The sequence below is a fragment of the Neophocaena asiaeorientalis genome, unplaced genomic scaffold (genome assembly GCF_003031525.2).
Source record: "Neophocaena asiaeorientalis asiaeorientalis breed wild unplaced genomic scaffold, Neophocaena_asiaeorientalis_V1.1 scaffold230, whole genome shotgun sequence".
Classification (NCBI taxonomy): Eukaryota; Metazoa; Chordata; class Mammalia; order Artiodactyla; family Phocoenidae; genus Neophocaena; species Neophocaena asiaeorientalis.
This window is the reverse complement of record NW_020175186.1, coordinates 284,852-302,281: the sequence shown is the minus strand read 5'-3', so window position 1 is coordinate 302,281 and position 17,430 is coordinate 284,852. Positions and strand designations below refer to the sequence as shown.

Genomic DNA, 17,430 nt, shown 5'->3' with positions numbered 1-17,430 from the left:
TTGTATATTCTTACCCGCTTTGTCGAAGATTAATTGACTGTAGGTATGGGTTTATTTCTGGGCTCTCTATTTCCTTCCATTGATCCATATGTCTATTTCTGTGCCAATACCATGCTGTTTTGATTACTGTAGCTTTGTAGTATTGTCTGAAGTCTGGGAGGGTTATGCCTCCAGCTTTGTTCTTCTTCCTCAGGATTGCTTTGGCAATTCTGGGTCTTTTGTGTTCCCAAAGTCCTTCTGGTAGGCAAACTTATTTTGGAAATTGTCATTTACCATATTCATTACATGATCTGCTCAAGCCTCAGATTAAGCAGACATTAGTTTCAGAATTAATTGTAATTTTTTTTGTTGTTTGTTTTTTTGGTAGAAAAAGTGCTGTTTCCTATAACCCCACATTATGGAGAATGGTTTGACAACAGAGTTCTCTCTTCCCTTAGACCTTACCAACTTTCCAGATAGAACCCCACCCTCACTCGCAAAGAACAGAAGCAAAGAAAATGTATCAGCATAAATAATTTATTGCGAACTCTCTAGTATCATACACGAGTGGGTTGACAATTCACTCAGAAGCATTTGGGACAGCAGGCCAGGAGGTAGGCAGTGTAATGAAAGTGTAGCATGTGAAGACAGGTTGCTGACGGGCAGCCTTCCTGCCATAGCCTGCTGGTGACCAGTCTTGGCCCGCTAAGCTACCTGGGGCAGGAAGGAGCCGGGCCAGGCCAAGAGCCCTCAATTCTCCTTTGGCCAGCCCAGCCCAGGTTTCCGGCCCTTCCCCCTGCTTCATCATTCATGTTCCTGTGGGGCTGAGGGAAGTGTTGGGAAGGTAAGGAGCTCTCTAGCTGCCAGGCTTGTGGGTGCTACCAGCTGAGCATGGGGTCCCCGGTCTAGTCCTTGGCTGGGCTTTCATTGCAGTATCTTCAGACAGGTCGGGATGAGGGATGGGGCTTTGCTCTTGGGGGGCTGCCCTCCCTCTGTGGCATCCAGGAGCTGCTGCAGGTAAGAGGAGGTGCCGAGCAGCACGTGGCCTGTGGCCTGCATGCTGAAGAGGGCCCAGCGGAGAGCTTCTCTGGGTGGGATGAGAAGGCACTAGGGTCAAAACACAAAGAAAGCCCCTTCCTCCTCCCCCTAAACGCCTGCTCCCCCATGCTGCGTTCATAACTTCATAAACTGTAGAGTGATGTGCAAACAGAACAGATGCTGCCCTCCCTCAGCAAATGGGACAAGGTCTACAGTGTTACCTGCAATCGTACCTTAACTGAGACGTCCACAACCTCCCTCTTCTCGTGCAAAATTCAAGCTCATTTAACATGGCCTTTTATTTTTCTAATGCTACTTTGGGCCAGCCAGGCTGATCTCTGTCACATGACTCTGCCCTTCACAACCTCTGTTCTAGACAGAAGTGTTTCCAAGTCATTTGTAGTCTAGCTAATTTTCAGAGTGCTGGACGTGAAGATCTCCATGTCTGGTGTTGCAGTGTACTGAGGACAGAACTCCAGTCAGACAGGCCTGAGTTCTAATTCAGTTTCATTAGCTGTGGCAACCTTGGCAAACTTCTATAGCTCTGAGCTTCGGCACCCTCATCTGTAAAGTGAGATCATACCATTTTGATCCCACACAGGGTTAGGAGGATGAAATAACATAAATCACTTAACACAGGACCTGATGTATAGAAGAGAAGGGGAAACGTAGCGTGAAGACTAGCTGGTTGAATGTTTGACTACTTTAACCAAATTCTTATCCAGATCTGTTTGAAAAAGATAGGTGAGGGTCACTAGGGGTGTCTAGTCCTAGGAGGGATCGGGGAGAAGAAAACAAAAGGAAAATCAATTCTTTCTGGCTGATATTAAAACTTGTCTTCTATTAACCTTCATTCAGTAAATGAACTTATGTTATGGCTGAGGTGGAGGGGGACAGGAAGACAATTAGAATCATAAACGTCTATACATGAAAATACTTAAAAAATTTAAAGGTGAAGCCTGAGAAGTATACCCATTTCTCAAACTAGAGAACTGAGGCTTCAAACCAGCTGTCTGGACATAAATAGGAATGAAATTCTGACACATGCTACAATATGGATGAACTTTGAAAACATTTTGCTAAGTAAAATAAGCCAGACACAAAAGGGCAAGTATTGTATGATTATACTTACATGAGTTACCTAGAATAGGAAAATTAATGGAGACAGGAAGTAGGACAGAGGTTAGCAGGGCTGGGGGAAGGGGGTGTGGAGAGTTAGTGTTTAATGGGTACAGAGTTACAGTTTGGGATGATGAAAAAGTTCTGGAAATAGATGCACAAGTAACTGTTGCACAACACTGTGAATGTACTTAACGTCACTGAATTTTATACTTTAAAAAAAAGTGGTTAAAATGGTAAATTTTATGGTATGTGTATTTTACCACCATTAAAGAAAAAACACTTGCTGACGCCACTAAGTCATTCCACTGATTCCAGCTTGCTGTTGTTTTTTGTTTTTCTTTTGGGACCAATATGCCTACTGTGTTTAGGTCTGAGGGTCACACTCCCCCTAGACGGACTCAGTTTAAAGGCTGAAACTTCTTGCTCTAGATTTTGCAATCTGCAAACTGCTGGCAGCAAGCCCAGATCAAGAGGGGTATATGATCTGGTATAAGAGGAAAAGGGAACTTCTTGCCATAGAACGAGGCTCAAGCCTGCCACTGAGTGTTGTCTGTGGCAGGCAGAACCACGCGGCCTCAGGTCCCTCATCTGCAGACTGGGAATGCAGAGAATAAACTCGGAAAGCCAAGAAGGTCTGGTATGCTCTAGCTACATACGTTCTGGCAGAACTCTGGAAGGAGTAGAATGTCTCAGAAACCCCTGAGAATGAGGATCATATGTATCTTCATTCATTGTACAATTATTTGAATTATTGCTATGTACCAGCATTCACCAAGGTATTGGAGGCAACAGCAATTCTTGCCCTCATGGAGCTTGTTCTGACATCTTATTTATCTCTGTGTCTCTAGCTCATAGCATAGGGCCAGGACACAGAGAGTGCTCAGAAAACACTAAATGAAGCAACTGGGGAGGAGTAGCATCTGTCAGAAGTAACTGGCAAGAGGTCAGCTTTGTGGTTTTCGACTACTTGGATGTCTCTGCCTCAGTGGCTACATCTGCCTAATGAGGTAAGAATTCTCTAGAGCACCACTGGAATAGCTGAATTTGGAAACCACTACCATAACAGTACTTGTCTTATGATTAAACATATTCCCATGCTTCCTGTGTTACTTGATTAGACTTTCAAAAGTAAAGTAAAAAGTTTCTTTGAAAGTTCATTAGATGATACAAATGACTATTGTCCACAGACATACAAATTAATTCCGTTCTATGGAAGGACAGTTATTTCATCCCTCCCACCCCCATGGAAAAATCCAATTTTGTATTTATAAATAGCTCAGCATTCTTGTTGGATCTATATATGGGTGGGATTTTGAACTGATTGTAACTTCTTGCTGGTTCTCTCACTAGTTGAGTTCAATAAAATTTCTGACACATGTTCATTTTTCAAAAGATTAGAAGACTACTTAGGAAAACTTACTACTTTAGGTGAAAAATAATTTGTTGTTATAGTGGAAGGTAATTAGAAAAGCTAAATGTATCCAGGTTCCACCAGCAGGAGTATATGTATCCCTTTGGCATATACTACAATAAACTAAAACACGAATTCAGCCATAAAGTCCTAGACAAATGCTAATTGTCATACTTTGTCAGCATCAACACCAGGCCCAGGCTCCGAGAAGCCTGAGGTGCATGGGAGAAGATAGCGCCTCTCCCATTGCAGTGTACCCAGCCTGTCCCCAGCTAACCCCAATTCACTCACTTCATGACGCGCCTGGCGCCGTAGCAGCGCAGATCATAGGAAAGGGAGTATGTGCCATAGAGAGTCGCCTTCACGTTCAGGCAACCAATGAAGTCCTGTGGGTTCACCTTGTACAGGTCGAAGGTTACTTGGGCCACATCAATCTTCTTGGCAGGCTTACGGGAGAGGGAGAGTTGGTACCTAGTGCCCTGCATCAAGACAAGCGTGTGGTTGGCACCCCTCAAGGATTTCTTCTAAGCTCCCAGTACTCTCCCTGACAGGTGGGACGTCACCTGCTCTGATGGGGGCTGCCATTTCTGCCCCTTATGGAGGACCATGAGCACGGTGTCATCTGTCAGGGATTGGAAATACTCTTCTGTCTCTACAGTTGTGCCATCTTCCTCCAGCACCAGGAAGAAAGGCTTGTCTGCCAGCATCAGGGTATCCTGGACCTGGAGAATAAGGTAAGTGATGCTTCTGCCATCACATGTAGCCACAGAGCTGGTATGGGGAAGACCCACATCACACACCTCAGCTGGCACACCTCAGACACACGCGAGTGGGCCGGGACTTATAGGATGGGACTGGAACCCAGGGCTCTTGCTGTGGGATCACCATCCAAAGAACCTATATTATGGTATCCCTTGGTATCTGACTTCATGGTTAATATTCTAGAATAGTGCTGTCCAGTAAAAATATAATGGGAGGGACTTCCCTGGTGGTCCAGTGGTAAAGAATCTGCCTTGCAATGCAGGGGAAGCAGGTTCGATCCCTGGTCAGGGAACTAAGATCCCACATGCCACGGGGCAACTAAGCCGGCGTGCCACAACTACTGAGCTTGTGCACCTCAACTAGAGCCCGCGTGCTGCATACTGTAGAGCCCACACACCCTGGAGCCCGCACGCCACAACTAGATAAGAGAAAACCCGCATGCCACAACTAGAGAGAAGCCCACGCACCATGACGAAAGATCCTTTATGCCTCAACGAAGATCCCATGGGCCACAACTAAGACCCGACACAGCCAAAATAAATGCATAAATAAAAATAAAAAATAAATAAATCTTAAAAAATTATAACGGGAGTCACACATGTAACTTTTAATTGTGATATAATTTGCATGCCATAAAATTCACTCTTTTAAAGTCTACAATCCAGTGGTTTTTAGCATATTCACAAAGCTGTGCAACTACCACCACTGTATAATTTGAAAACATTTTCAACCCCATTTTTACCCCAAAGAGAAACCTAGCCCCATTAGCTGTCACTCCTCATTTCCTAGCCCTTGGCAACCTCTCCTCTTCTGTCCATCTCTGTGGATCTGTCTATGCTGGACATTTCATATAAGTGGAATCATACAATGTGTGGTCTTTTTAGACTGGCTTCTTTCACGTAACATGTTTTCAAGGTTCTTCTATGTTGCAGCATGATTCTTTACTTTTTTATGGCTGAATAATATTCTACTAAATAGATATACCACATTTTAAATCCATTCTTCAATTGATGGACATGTGGGTTGTTTCTATTTTTTGAGTATTATGAATAATGCTGCTATGCACATTCATGTACAAATTTTTGTGTGACATGTCTTTTCAATTTTCCTGGCTATATACCTAGGATTGGAATTGCTGAGTCATATAATAACGCTGTTTACTCTTCTTAAGGAAATACCAAACTGTTTTCTGAAGCTGTTGCATGATTTTACATTCCCAACAGCAATTTCTCCACATCCTCACCAACACTTGTTTTAGTCTGTCTTTTATTTTAGCCATTCTAGCGGTATGAAGTGTTTTTGATTTGCATTTCCCTAATGACTAAGGGTGGTGAGCATCTTTTCATGTGTTATCAGCCATTTGTACGTCTTCTTTGGAGAAATATCTACTCAGATTCTTTGCCCATTTTCAAAAGGATCATCTTTTTACTGAGTTTTAAGAGTTCTTTATATATTCTTGATACTAGACCCTTATCAGATATGTGACTTGCAAATATTTTCTCCCATTCTGTGGGTTATCTTTTCATTTTTTTTGATCGTGTCCCTTGATGCACAGAAGTTTTTAATGTTGATAAAGTCCAACTTTTTTCCCTTTGGTTACTTGTGCTGTGGTGCCATATCTAAGAAACCAAGGTTATAAACACTTATACCTCTGTTTTCTTCTAAGAGTTTTATAGTTTTAGCTCTACATTTAGGTCTTTGATCTACTTTGAATTAATTTTATATGTAGTATGAGGGAGTGATCCAACTTCATTCTTTTGCATTTGGATAGCCCATTGTCTCAGGAATATTTGTTGAAAAGACTATTCTTTCTCCATTGAATAGTCTTGGCATCCTGTTAAAAATCAATTGACCACAGATACGTGGATTTATTTTTGGACTCTCAGTTCTATTCAGTTGATTTGTATGTATTATGGGCTGAATGGTATCCCCCCCAAATTCATATGTTGAAGTCCTAATCCCAGTACCTCAGAGTGTGACTATATTTGGAGATAGAGTCTTTAAAAAAGTAATTACATTAAAATTAGGGCATTAGAGTGGGCCATAATCCACTATGACTTGTAAGAAGGAAAGGTGTCTTTATAAGAAGGAAGGATTAGGACAAGTTACTCCCAAGGAAGTGTAGGGGGAGCATGGAAATGGGGAAGGGTGTCATTCTTGCCCAATGTTACTACCACCCACAAGAGCTGCGTGTCCTTGGTTTCTTCTCTGAAAGCTTACCTGATCAATAGTTTTTACTTTTTTTTTTTTTTGACTGTGCCGAGGGACACGCGGGACCTTAGTTCCCTAACCAGGGATTGAACCTGTGCCTCCTGCATTGGAGCAGGAAGTCTTAACCACTGGACCACCAGGGAAGTCCCATCTAATCAATAGTTTGAAGAAAATCTTCCACAGCTGTTAACAAAGCTTTGCATGGAAGGCCAATGTAGGAGACAGATTGAAGGAGACTTGCCCTGCATGAAGGTAAGGGAAGGAGATAGGGAAGGGAATCTCTAAAATCTTACTCAATACTCCAACTTCTGGGCAATTCTACAAGTTTAAGTACTACTGGAAAAGGGAACCTAAGTGTCCCTCCAGTAAGAAAAATAGACTCCAAAAATACCACTGACCTATTGTTAGTATCAGATGGTAATGTACTGCCCTCCCCCTGTCAACAGACAGACAGGATTCCAGGTGGGCACTACAAGCCCACTGGAGCTGCCATTAGAAAGGAAATCTTTTCACCATCTAAGCCATGAACTCCATCCCTGCTGAACTCCTAGCTCATGATACGGAGGCAGCTGTTGGGGCCAGCTCCCTGCCAAGGTCCCCGTGGTGGGCTGTGCAGAGGCAGGCCCATTCCTACCTTGAGGCGGAGGTCCTCAAGGCTGTGTGTCATGATGCCCTTCCGCACACTCCGGTCAGCATTGCTTACTCTGCAGGGCCGGGCCCTGGGGGCCTCCGGGCTGGGCTGTGACAGCAGCTTCTGGGTCACCACCGAGGTGCTGACTGCCACGTACCTGGAGGCCATATGGAGCATCAGAATGAGCTGTCTGACGCCTCCCAGCCCTCAACGCACAGCAGGGTAACTTACCTCCCAATCCTCTAGGCTGAGCTCATCCTATTCCTCCTCCCCTACCACCCACCAAACCTGCTCTAGAGAGTCTTCCTCAAAAGCCTGCTGGATTGGTGCATCTTTTTTTTTTTTTTAATTATTTATTTATTTTGGCTGTGCCAGGTCTTAGTTGCGGCACGCGGGATCTTCGTAGTGGCATGCGGGATCTTTAGTTGCAGCATGCGGACTTCTTAGTTTGGGCATGTATGTGGCATCTAGTTCCCCGACCAGGTATCGAACCCGTGCCCCCTGCATCGGGAGTGCGGAGTGTTACCCACTGGGCCACCAGGGAAGTCCCTGGATCAGTGCATCTTAAACTTTAGTGGACACGTCACTCCCCTGGTGATCTTGTTAAAATGCAGGTTCTGATTCAGTAGGTCTGGGTAGGTTCTGAGATTTTATGTATGTAATGAGTTCCCAAGTGATATTGACACTGCTGGGTTTCAGACCATGACAAGTAGCCAGTCATAGAAGACTACCCCACATTTGCCCAATTACCACTTTCCTCTCTTAGCCTCATTCTTCTCACCTGTAATGTGAGACGAAGTGGCAAAGCTGAGGTCAATATAAGACAGTTTTGAACTCAGATACACGATGTAGAACAAAAGGTGTGCAGTGAACCTAGATTTTGGAGTCAGGCAGACCCAAGTTCGAATCCTGACTCCACTACCCATTTGCTAGGTGACTGAGAGAGCCCACCCTGTGCCTCGGTTTCCCCATCTGTTAATTTGGCATAATAATCCCCACTTCCCAAAGTTGTGGTGAGGTTTAAATGAGATCAATAATGAAAGCATCAAGCAGTATCTACCTCTTTCTACTCAATGTGTGATATGGGGGACTGTGGGGGGAGAGACAGCAGCATTAATGTCTCCTGGGGGCTTGTGGGAGGGGCAAATCTTGGGTCCCACTCCAGACCTCCTGAATCAGCACCTGCATTTGAATAAGACACCCAGGTGACTTACGTGCCCATCGAAGTTCAAGAAGGTCTGCCCACAGCTCACAGTAGCTCCCCTTCCCTTCCATGCTTGGCTCTCCTCACCTGGAGAGGGACCTGGGGTAGAGAAGGCTGAGGGACTTCGTGGCGTATCCCATCCTCGTCAGCTGGACAGTGTTGGGCCTGGGAAGGAAGCAGAGACAGCTCTTTAGGTGGGGATGGGAGGGTTCCCTCTCTCTTGTCTTTTGACACAGAGCAACCCCACCTCCATCCAGCAAGCCTCTGCTCTGGTCTCCCCTAGCAACTCACACACACACCTCCCCCAGCCCTTCCCCTGTCCCACCCATGTACGCCACCGTGAGCAAACTGGAGACCCCCTTAGTGCCCAGGCTCAGCCCCCCTCAGCAGCCGCTCCTCCCTCCCCGGCACCACTCACTCCATGTTTCTCTGACCCTGGCTCTGGTCACACTGATCAGGGTTCACAAGTCGGGACTGAAGAGGCCCTGCCTGGTTAGTTCCTGTCCCTGGGGGCAGAGTCTACTTTACGCTGGCAGGAGGCGAGTCACACCACCTTGCACTGCTGGGGACCTTCCCTCACCTGTTGTTCAGAGACCTCCCAGGCCAGGCAACCCAGTCTAAGCCTGCTCTCTCCAGTGGGTCCTTGAGCAATCCGAACCCCTCCTGAGGGTTCCTGCTGGCCAGAGACTTTCTACCACGATGGAACTGTTCTACATCCTTTCTCTCCAATACTGGAGCTGCTAGCCCCACATGGCAACTGAGCCGTTGAAGTGTGGCCGTACAACTGAGGAGCTGGATTTTTATTTTTATTGAATGTTAACTAACTTAAATGTACACAGCCACTGTGGCTCAAGGCTGCTGGCCGCCATTCTGGGCACTAGCCGACGGCCCTGGGCTGACCTGCCAGCCCTTCTCTCCTGAGCCTGCTCGATCTAGCTCCTGCAGGCTCCAAGCCCTCCTGCAGGCAGTTCCTCCACCTGTAATGCCTCCCTTGGCCCAGGGCTAAACGTTTGCAGCCCTGAAGCCTGAGTTTCACTGTTTTCCATTTCTCGGAAAGCCTTCTTAGATGGCTCACAGAATTTCCCCTTCATCCTTGCCCTTCGTTCTTCCTAGCCAAGTGGGCCTCAGTGTCTGCTTTCTGCCATAGCAGCCCCGCTCCTTGGGTGCCTCGCCCTGAGACGTTCTCCCTTTCCCAGCCCCCCTGCAGACAGGGCCTGCCTCAGAGCCAGGGGCTCAAGGAGTGCATGGAATGCAGCCCCCTCCCCAGTCTTTCCTTCTGACAATGCAGGGGACGCCCCAGGCCAGCCTGTCTGAGAAAGCCCTCTCCCCCACTTAGCACTACCCACATCAGCTTGCTTCAGCCTCCCTCCTCACTCCCAATCACAAAACTCTACCCAGCCCCACCTCACCGGTTCTCTAGGAGCCAGAACCAAACCAAAACAAAAAACCCAGAGTAAGAAACTCCTTACCTCCCACTTCCCAGCCTCCTAACCTTCCAATACTGCCCTTCTCAGCCCAGCCCTCCCTCCATTTTATTTCCAGCTCCCAGGGCAGCCCCTCCCCTGGCCTCCAGCCCCAGCTGGAAAAGAGCACAGGCACTGAGTGTGCAGCTCTCACCCTTGGGATGTCAAGCCAGCCTCACTTCCAGAAAAAGCCAGAAAGGAGGGGTGGAGGCATGTTTCGAAAGATTTGGGGCAGGGTATGGCCCAGGACATGGTATTGGGCACACAGGGCACAGGAAACAGGCAGGTGTGCATGGTGGTCCCAGCTCTACCCATGTTAGCTGTTGGAGTGTAGACAAGTTCCCTTAACCTCCTGAGTCCCAGTTTCGCTCACCTCTTCAACAGAGATAATGATTCCTGTCTTAATGATCCTGACCGAGGTAAGGATTTGTAATAATGAAAGTAAAGGGCTTTGCAACAGAGATACTTAATAGATAGAAACAAATATTGGTGTTATTGATAATATAATTACTTAATAATAGCAGATAATTTAATAATAATAATAAAGACTAGCTGAAATGTGTAGTGGTTAAGAGTGTAAGATCTATGACCCAGAAGTTCTACATATACCTAATATTTGGAGTTATATATATATCTCCAAGGGAAATGAAAATCTATGCCCACACAAAAACTCGTACACGAGAAAGTTCATAGTGTTATTCATAACAGGCAAAATGTAGAAACAACCCAAATGTTCGTCAATTGATGAATGGATAAAAAACAGTGGTATATCCATAAATGGAATATTATTTGTCAGTCGAAAGGATATATGCTACTACAGTACATGGACAAACGCTGAAAACATTATGCAAAGTGAAATCACAAGGGATTTATTATGCAAAGCCAGTCACAAGAGATCACATACATACTTGTATCATTCCACTTGTATGAAATGTCCGGAATAGACAAAACTATAAAGACAAAAAATTAATTAGTGGTTGTTTAGAGGGGCTGGGGAGTGGAAGGGGAATAGGAACTGCTAGTGGGCATGGGGTTTCTTTCAGGGGAGCCAAAAAGAAGTTCTAATCTAGTAATCTGAACACAATCTACTTTGATGATTGTGCTAAATCTATTTGGAGGTTGTACAACCCTGCAAATATACTAAAACCTAAGTGTGTATGGTACACCTAAGTGTGTATGGTATATGGATTAGATCTCCATAAAGCTGTTTTAAAAAAAAGAGTTCAACCTCACCTTTCTTTTAGAGTTGGGTTTTTCACACTAGTGCATCAGAATCACATGGAAGACTTGTGATTGCTGGGCTCCACCGCAGAGTTTCTGACTCAGTATGTCTGGGGTGGGGCCTAAGAAAGTGTATTTCTAAGAGTTTCCGAGGTGATGCTGACACTGTGGTTACGTAGGGACCCTATTTTGAAAACCAGCAGTCTAGCACTAGCTGTGTGATGTAACTCATCTAAGCTTCAGTTGGATCTAACAAATGGGGATTAAAAATGGTTCCTACCCCACTGGGTTGTCATGAAGATTAAATGAGATAATCGTGAAAAGTACTTGATGTAAAGTTTAGTGCACCCTTCAGGCTCAATAAATAGCTATAATCATCATCATCATCATCATCCTATTACTTATATCTAAATCCTTCCCCATAAAAGCTTTCAGGCAACCATCATTCACTCACTCAACAAATACCTATCAGGTACTTACCTTGTGCCAGCCCTCCTAGGGTCTGAGAATACAGCAGGAAACAACACAGCCTTGTCCCACACTTCAAGGAGCTGACATTCCTGGAGGAAGGGGGAACTCAGACCGTGAACAAATAGGCAAATAATCAAGATAATTTCACATAATGATGTTCTGGGAAGAAAACAACACAAGGTGATATGATAGCAAATGGCTGGAGAGCTAGATTGGCCTGTAGGCTTAAGAAAGGCCTCAAGGCTTCCCTGGTGGCGCAGTGGTTAAGAATCTGCCTGCCAGCGAAGGGGACACGGGTTCGAGCCCTGGTCCGGGAAGATCCCACATGCCGCGGAGCAGCTAAGCCCGCGAGCCACAACTACTGAAGCCTGCGCACCTAGAGCCCATGCTCCGCAACGAGAAAAGCCAGCGCAGTGAGAAGCCTGCACACCGCAACAAAGAGTAGCCCCCGCTCACCGCAACTAGAGAAAGCCCGCACGCAGCAACAAAGACCCAAAGCAGCCATAAATAAATAAATAAATAAATAAACTTAAAAAAAGAAAGAAAGGCCTCAGAGGTGAGCTTTCAGCTAAATCCTGACTGATGAGAAGTCAGTCTTTTCAAGACCTGGAGTGTCTTGATCTGTTTGGGCTGCTATACAGAATACCATAAACTGGTGGCTAATAAGAAACTTATTTCTCATAGTTCTGGAGGCTGAGAAGTCCAAGATCAAGGTGCTGGTAGTTCTGGTCTCTAGTGAAGACCGTCTTCCTGGTTCACAGAGAGCTGTCCTCTCTCTGTGTCCTCACCTGGTAGAAGGAGCAAGGGAGTCTCTTTGATAAGTACACTAATCCCACCACCCCCAAATTCCACCTCCAAATACCATCACATTGGGGATTAGGTTTCAACATACAAATGGAGGCAAGGGTGGGGGACACAAACATTCAGTCTATAGTGTTCCACCCGGGACTGGAATCGTCTTTTGAAGTCCTGGAGGTGGGCTGGGGGCATTCAAGGCAAAGGAAACATCAGTGCAAAGGATTTGAGAAGAGAATGAGCAGGGTGAGGAGACGGGAACACAAATCACTAAACTTCAAGACAGACCCAGGGCCAGAAGAGAAGTACCAACACTTCAGGGAGGAAATTCTTGGGAAAGGGTTGGGCCCCCTCCCTTGGACATTCATGCCTCAAATATTTATTGAACATCCAACATGTGCCTAGTGTCTCATGATAAGCCAATGGATGACTCAGAAGTAGTCTGACTCAGAAGCCCTGATGAACATCATGGAAATCACACACAGAAAAGAAAAAGATAAGCACAAGCTAAAGCCAGAGAGTGTCTGTGGGGTTGGAGGAATGCTTGGTGAACCTGAGGATTCTTCACAGTGCTTAGGAGAAGAGGATGGTTTTGGCTCATTCATAAGTTATGTATTCAGCAAGCATTTCTTTTTTACTTACTTATTTATTTATTTATTTATGGCTGCGTTGGGTCTTCGTTGCTGTGCACGTGCTTTCTCTAGTTGCGGCGAGCAGGGGCTACTCTTCGTTGCGGTGCACGGACTTCTCATTGCGGTGGCTTCTCATGTTGCGGAGCACGGGCTCTAGGCACGCGGGCTTAGTAGTTGTGGCACACAGACTCAGTAGTTGTGGCTCACGGGCTCTAGAGCGCAGGTTCCGTAGTTGTGGCGCACGCGCTTATTTGCTCCACAGCATGTGGGGTCTTCCCGGACCAGGGATCGAACCCGTGTCACCTGCAGGCGGATTCTTAACCACCGCGCCACCAGAGAAGTCCTGATGACGCGGTTCTTATCCCTCTCTTTGAGGCGCTCACCTCTAGTCTGGGAGGCAGATGTCAGCGTGGTTCCCAAAGGCTGAAATGCATAAAATCATTTGAGCATCTTGGAATAGAGAAGGACTCTAGTTATGAAGCAAAATTGAGAAGCCAAAAAAGAAAAGACTATATATTCAACCTTATGAAAAAACTATTCTGCATGTTAAAATTGTGACACCATGAGTAAAGTCAAAAGACATACAATAAATAGGAAAAATATATGGCAACTAAAATTATAGACAAGAGGTCATCTCTCTCTCTCTCTGCCATGTGTATATAAATTAACAAGACCAACAATGCAGTAGAAAAATAGACAAAGGATATGAACACAGTTCAGGGAAATGAAATACAAATGACTCAAACATAAAAAGATACTTCAGTTTTTTCAGATAACAACTTTGAAATTCTTGTTTTATGTATTTTTTTATTGTGGTAAAGTGTACATAACATAAAATTAACGATTTTTAAGTATACAGTTCAGTGGCATGAAGTATATTCATACGGTTGCACAACCATCATCACCACGTTCCTTGGCAACCACTACTCTGCTTTCTGCCTCTGCCTAATTTCTTTTTCTTTCATGGCCTTGACATTTCTTAAAAGTATAGTCCAGTTATTTTGTAGACTGTCCCTCAATTTGAGTTTGTCACCTCTTCATGATTAGATTCAGGTTAAGTATTTTGGGCAAGAATATCACCTCAGTGATGCTGTGTCCTCAAGATTAGCAGGAGGCATAAGGAGTCAGTTTGTCTCACTCCTGGGCAAGTTAACTTGATTACTTAGTTAAGGGGGTGAGTGCCAGGTTTCTCCACTGTAAAGTTACCGTTTCTTCTTGCAAACATTAATCTGTGGGGAGATATTTTGAGACTTTGAGTGTGAAAGATGCACGCTCTTGGGAAAGTCACAGATCCCTTCCAGGCATCAGTTTCTCCATCTGTGAAGTGGGAACACAGACGTCTTAAAATCGAATTAGAGTTAAAGAAAGTGTAAGTGCTCGAGAGGCTGGAGTATCAGCTCCCGACCTTGGCAAAAAGAAACACGCGCTAGGGTTTAATTTTCTGCGCGCTCCAAATGCTGGGGAGAGAGGGACAGGGCGGGGCCTGGAAGAAAAGCGTGTGCGTATGTGTGCGCGTGCGCAGGGACGTGACTACAGAGTCGGTCCTCCGGAGACAGAGAGGCCGGAAGTTGTCCTCACAGAACCGCTCGGCTGTTGGGTGGGCGGAGCTGAGGCGGCGCGCTTAGGGTTGGCAGGCATGTTGGCGCTCTAGTCGCTGCAGCTGGTCGGCGTGAGGGGCTCCAGGGCTCTGGGCAGGGAAGATGGCGTCTCGGGCAGGCCCGCGAGCGGCCGGCACCGACGGCAGCGACTTTCAGCACCGGGAGCGCGTCGCCACGCACTACCAGATGAGGTATGAAGTGAGGCGAGGAGCTCGCAGGGCCTGGGACGCGACGCCGGCCCGGCCTCAGGGTCTTGTTCCCCAGCCCGCTCACGCGCACCTGCCAAGTCCCCTCCTCCTGCGACGGCCCGGGGCCGGCCCCCAATCCCGGGAAGCCCTGTCGCTCCTGTGAGTTCCACCCATTGATCCCGCTGTGCCTTGAGGGGTCCGGCCCCGCTTGGGCTCCGGTGTCTCGGCGATGCTGGCCCCTCTGTCTGATCTCGGGAACCTGATTTCTAATTGAGCCTCAGTGTGCTTATCTGGCAAGGGAAAATTAATCTACCTTTTCGGTCTTGGTGATGAATTAGTGAGCCAATAATCGCATAAAGAGCGTAGCATAAGATCTAGCACATAAGTCTGTCCAGTACGCGGTAGCTGTTATATTCTGGGTTGTTTTGGGGATTTGGACCTTGAAGTCCGGACTTACTCTGCCTCAAATGAGTTTTATGAAACCCCCCACGTAAGGGATATTTCTACATTCGTTTATTCGTTCAACAAATATTTATTGAGCTTCTACCCATCAGGCATTGTGCTAGGCCCTGAGGATAGAATAGCGAAAGCAGCCCTGGTCTTTGTATTCATGTTATACCTTCAATAAAAAAGTCTATCGACAAACAAAACTGGTCCCTGCCTTCATGGAGCTTGAAGTCTACAAATGACTGATTCCCCTCCCGCCCCACCTTTCTGCGCTTTCTATAATGAATATTTTTAAAAATAAAAATTTTTTAGAGATTTTCTTTACTTAAATCCATTGAAGTTTCCCTGAATCTTTTCCACGTCCTTTTCTCCACAGTTTTAAAGAATGACAAGCTCTTTGAAACCTCACTTTATTCTTATCCTTAGACCCTTGTCTAAAGGGCACCTCACAACTCAAGCCAGTGTTTTCATGCCTGTCTAGAGCAGAAACTCTGCTCTATGAAGGTATGAAGGGGATACATTTAGGACCTGAGAGAATTCAAAGAATAGGAGAAAATATCCTTACTTTAGATGAAAAATGTACTCTAGCTGGAGAAGTACGGGCAGCCTGCGTTGGTTTCCTTGCTGCCAATACCTCCTTCCATAGGCGATCCTCCTATACCACAGTCAGAGTTCTCTTTCATTTTTTTTTTTGGCCATGCCATGGGGCTTGCAGGACCTTAGTTGCCCGACCAGGGATTGAACCTGTGGCCTTGGCAGTGAAAAGCCAGATTTCTAACCACTGGACCGCCAGGGAATTCCCCAGAGTTCTCTTTGTAAACACAGCCCTGAGTTACTCTTCTGTCTTTAAAGTGACTCAGTGATAGTCTTTGCAACTTCATATCCTGCCACTCCCCTCTCCACCACATTGTCGTCCTTCCACACCCAACCATTTGCTCTCCTGGAACACAAATGCTTATGCCTTTTTGCCTGCATGCTGTTACCTCTGCTTGGAATGTCCATCTCCACCCACGTCTCAGAGCCTAGCTCAGATAACACCCTTGTCCAGACAGCCTTCTCAGTCAACTCATCTCAATCAGAATTCATTATTCCTTCCTGTGATTCCATATATTTTGCAACATAGATTTACTAGAGTTTTTCCAGTTTGTTTTCTAATTGCTTTTTTCTTCCTGTGTCCCTTGTTCCCAGCCTCCAGGCAGGAACTATACCTTATTCACGTCTGTTTCCCAGTGTCCCGTATAGTTGCCTGACATAGAGTTGGTGGTCAGAAAATTTTGAATGAAAGGTACTTCTCCCTCTGCTCTGCCCCACAGCGTGACCCTCAAGTATGAAATCAAGAAGCTGATCTACGTGCATCTGGTCATATGGCTGCTGCTGGTTGCCAAGATGAGCGTGGGGCACCTGAGGCTCTTGTCGCATGATCAGGTGGCCATGCCCTATCAGTGGGAGTACCCCTATTTGCTGAGCATTGTGCCCTCCCTCTTGGGCCTCCTCTCCTTCCCCCGCAACAACATTAGCTACCTGGTGCTCTCCATGATCAGCATGGGGCTCTTTTCCATCGCTCCCCTCATATATGGCAGCATGGAGATGTTCCCTGCTGCACAGCAGCTCTACCGCCATGGCAAGGCCTACCGCTTCCTCTTTGGTTTTTCTGCCGTCTCTGTCATGTATCTGGTGTTGGTGCTGGTGGTCCAAGTGCACGCCTGGCAGTTATACTACAGCAAGAAGCTCCTAGACTCTTGGTTCACCAGCACACAGGAGAAGAAGCGTAAATGAAGCCTGCTTGATGAACTACTGTGTGAGGTGAAGCCTGGGCCTCCCATCCAGTGGAGTGAGAGGGTAGAGGAGCTGTTCTAAAACCTCCTTCGGTGATTTTGGCGGCTGCGATGTTGGCAACTAGTGCAAACTAGGTCCAAGTTCTGCAAAGCCCCTTCTGTTGCCATCAGCTGGTAGCAAAACTATATTTAATTTACTCTTGGTTGGTGGAACTGGGTGATCAGCAGCTGTGAAACAAATTTCAGCTGGTTGAAGTTCAGATCCTTCTGAGTTTTTCATCCTTGCCTCTTTCTCTCCGCTTCCATCCATCACCCCTTAGCCACCGAGACTGGAGGAGATAGGGAATAAATCACATTCTCCTTCAATCTATGAGTCATGGGGCAGGAAACATTTGAGAGGCTGCTCCCCTTGCAGGCTGTGGTCTCTACTGTGAAGCGTTTTAATTAAAAAGAACCTCAATAAAGTTACAACTGCCTTGTCC

The 17,430-nt window shown here is 46.2% G+C and overlaps 2 protein-coding genes across 3 annotated transcripts; one reads left to right on the top strand and one right to left on the bottom strand.

Moving 5' to 3' along the window:
- Positions 1-498: 498 nt before the first annotated feature.
- On the bottom strand, positions 499-9,041 carry CIDEC (cell death inducing DFFA like effector c). 2 transcript variants are annotated; one of them, XM_024764604.1, is made up of 6 exons: positions 8,777-9,041; positions 8,446-8,523; positions 7,158-7,311; positions 4,114-4,272; positions 3,842-4,029; positions 499-1,066 (listed from the first exon to the last, which is right to left on the bottom strand). In XM_024764604.1, exons 1-6 carry the CDS (start codon positions 8,779-8,781, stop codon positions 904-906), a joined length of 747 nt encoding a protein of 248 aa, XP_024620372.1. In that variant the 5' UTR covers positions 8,782-9,041; the 3' UTR covers positions 499-903. The 2 variants fall into 2 exon arrangements, with proteins under 2 accessions (XP_024620372.1, XP_024620373.1); XM_024764605.1 differs by having other exon boundaries at positions 8,369-8,523; positions 8,777-8,797.
- Positions 9,042-14,491: 5,450 nt separating this feature from the next.
- JAGN1 (jagunal vesicle mediated transporter 1) lies at positions 14,492-17,430 on the top strand. The gene is made up of 2 exons (XM_024764708.1): positions 14,492-14,729; positions 16,487-17,430. Exons 1-2 carry the CDS (start codon positions 14,641-14,643, stop codon positions 16,947-16,949), a joined length of 552 nt encoding a protein of 183 aa, XP_024620476.1. The 5' UTR covers positions 14,492-14,640; the 3' UTR covers positions 16,950-17,430.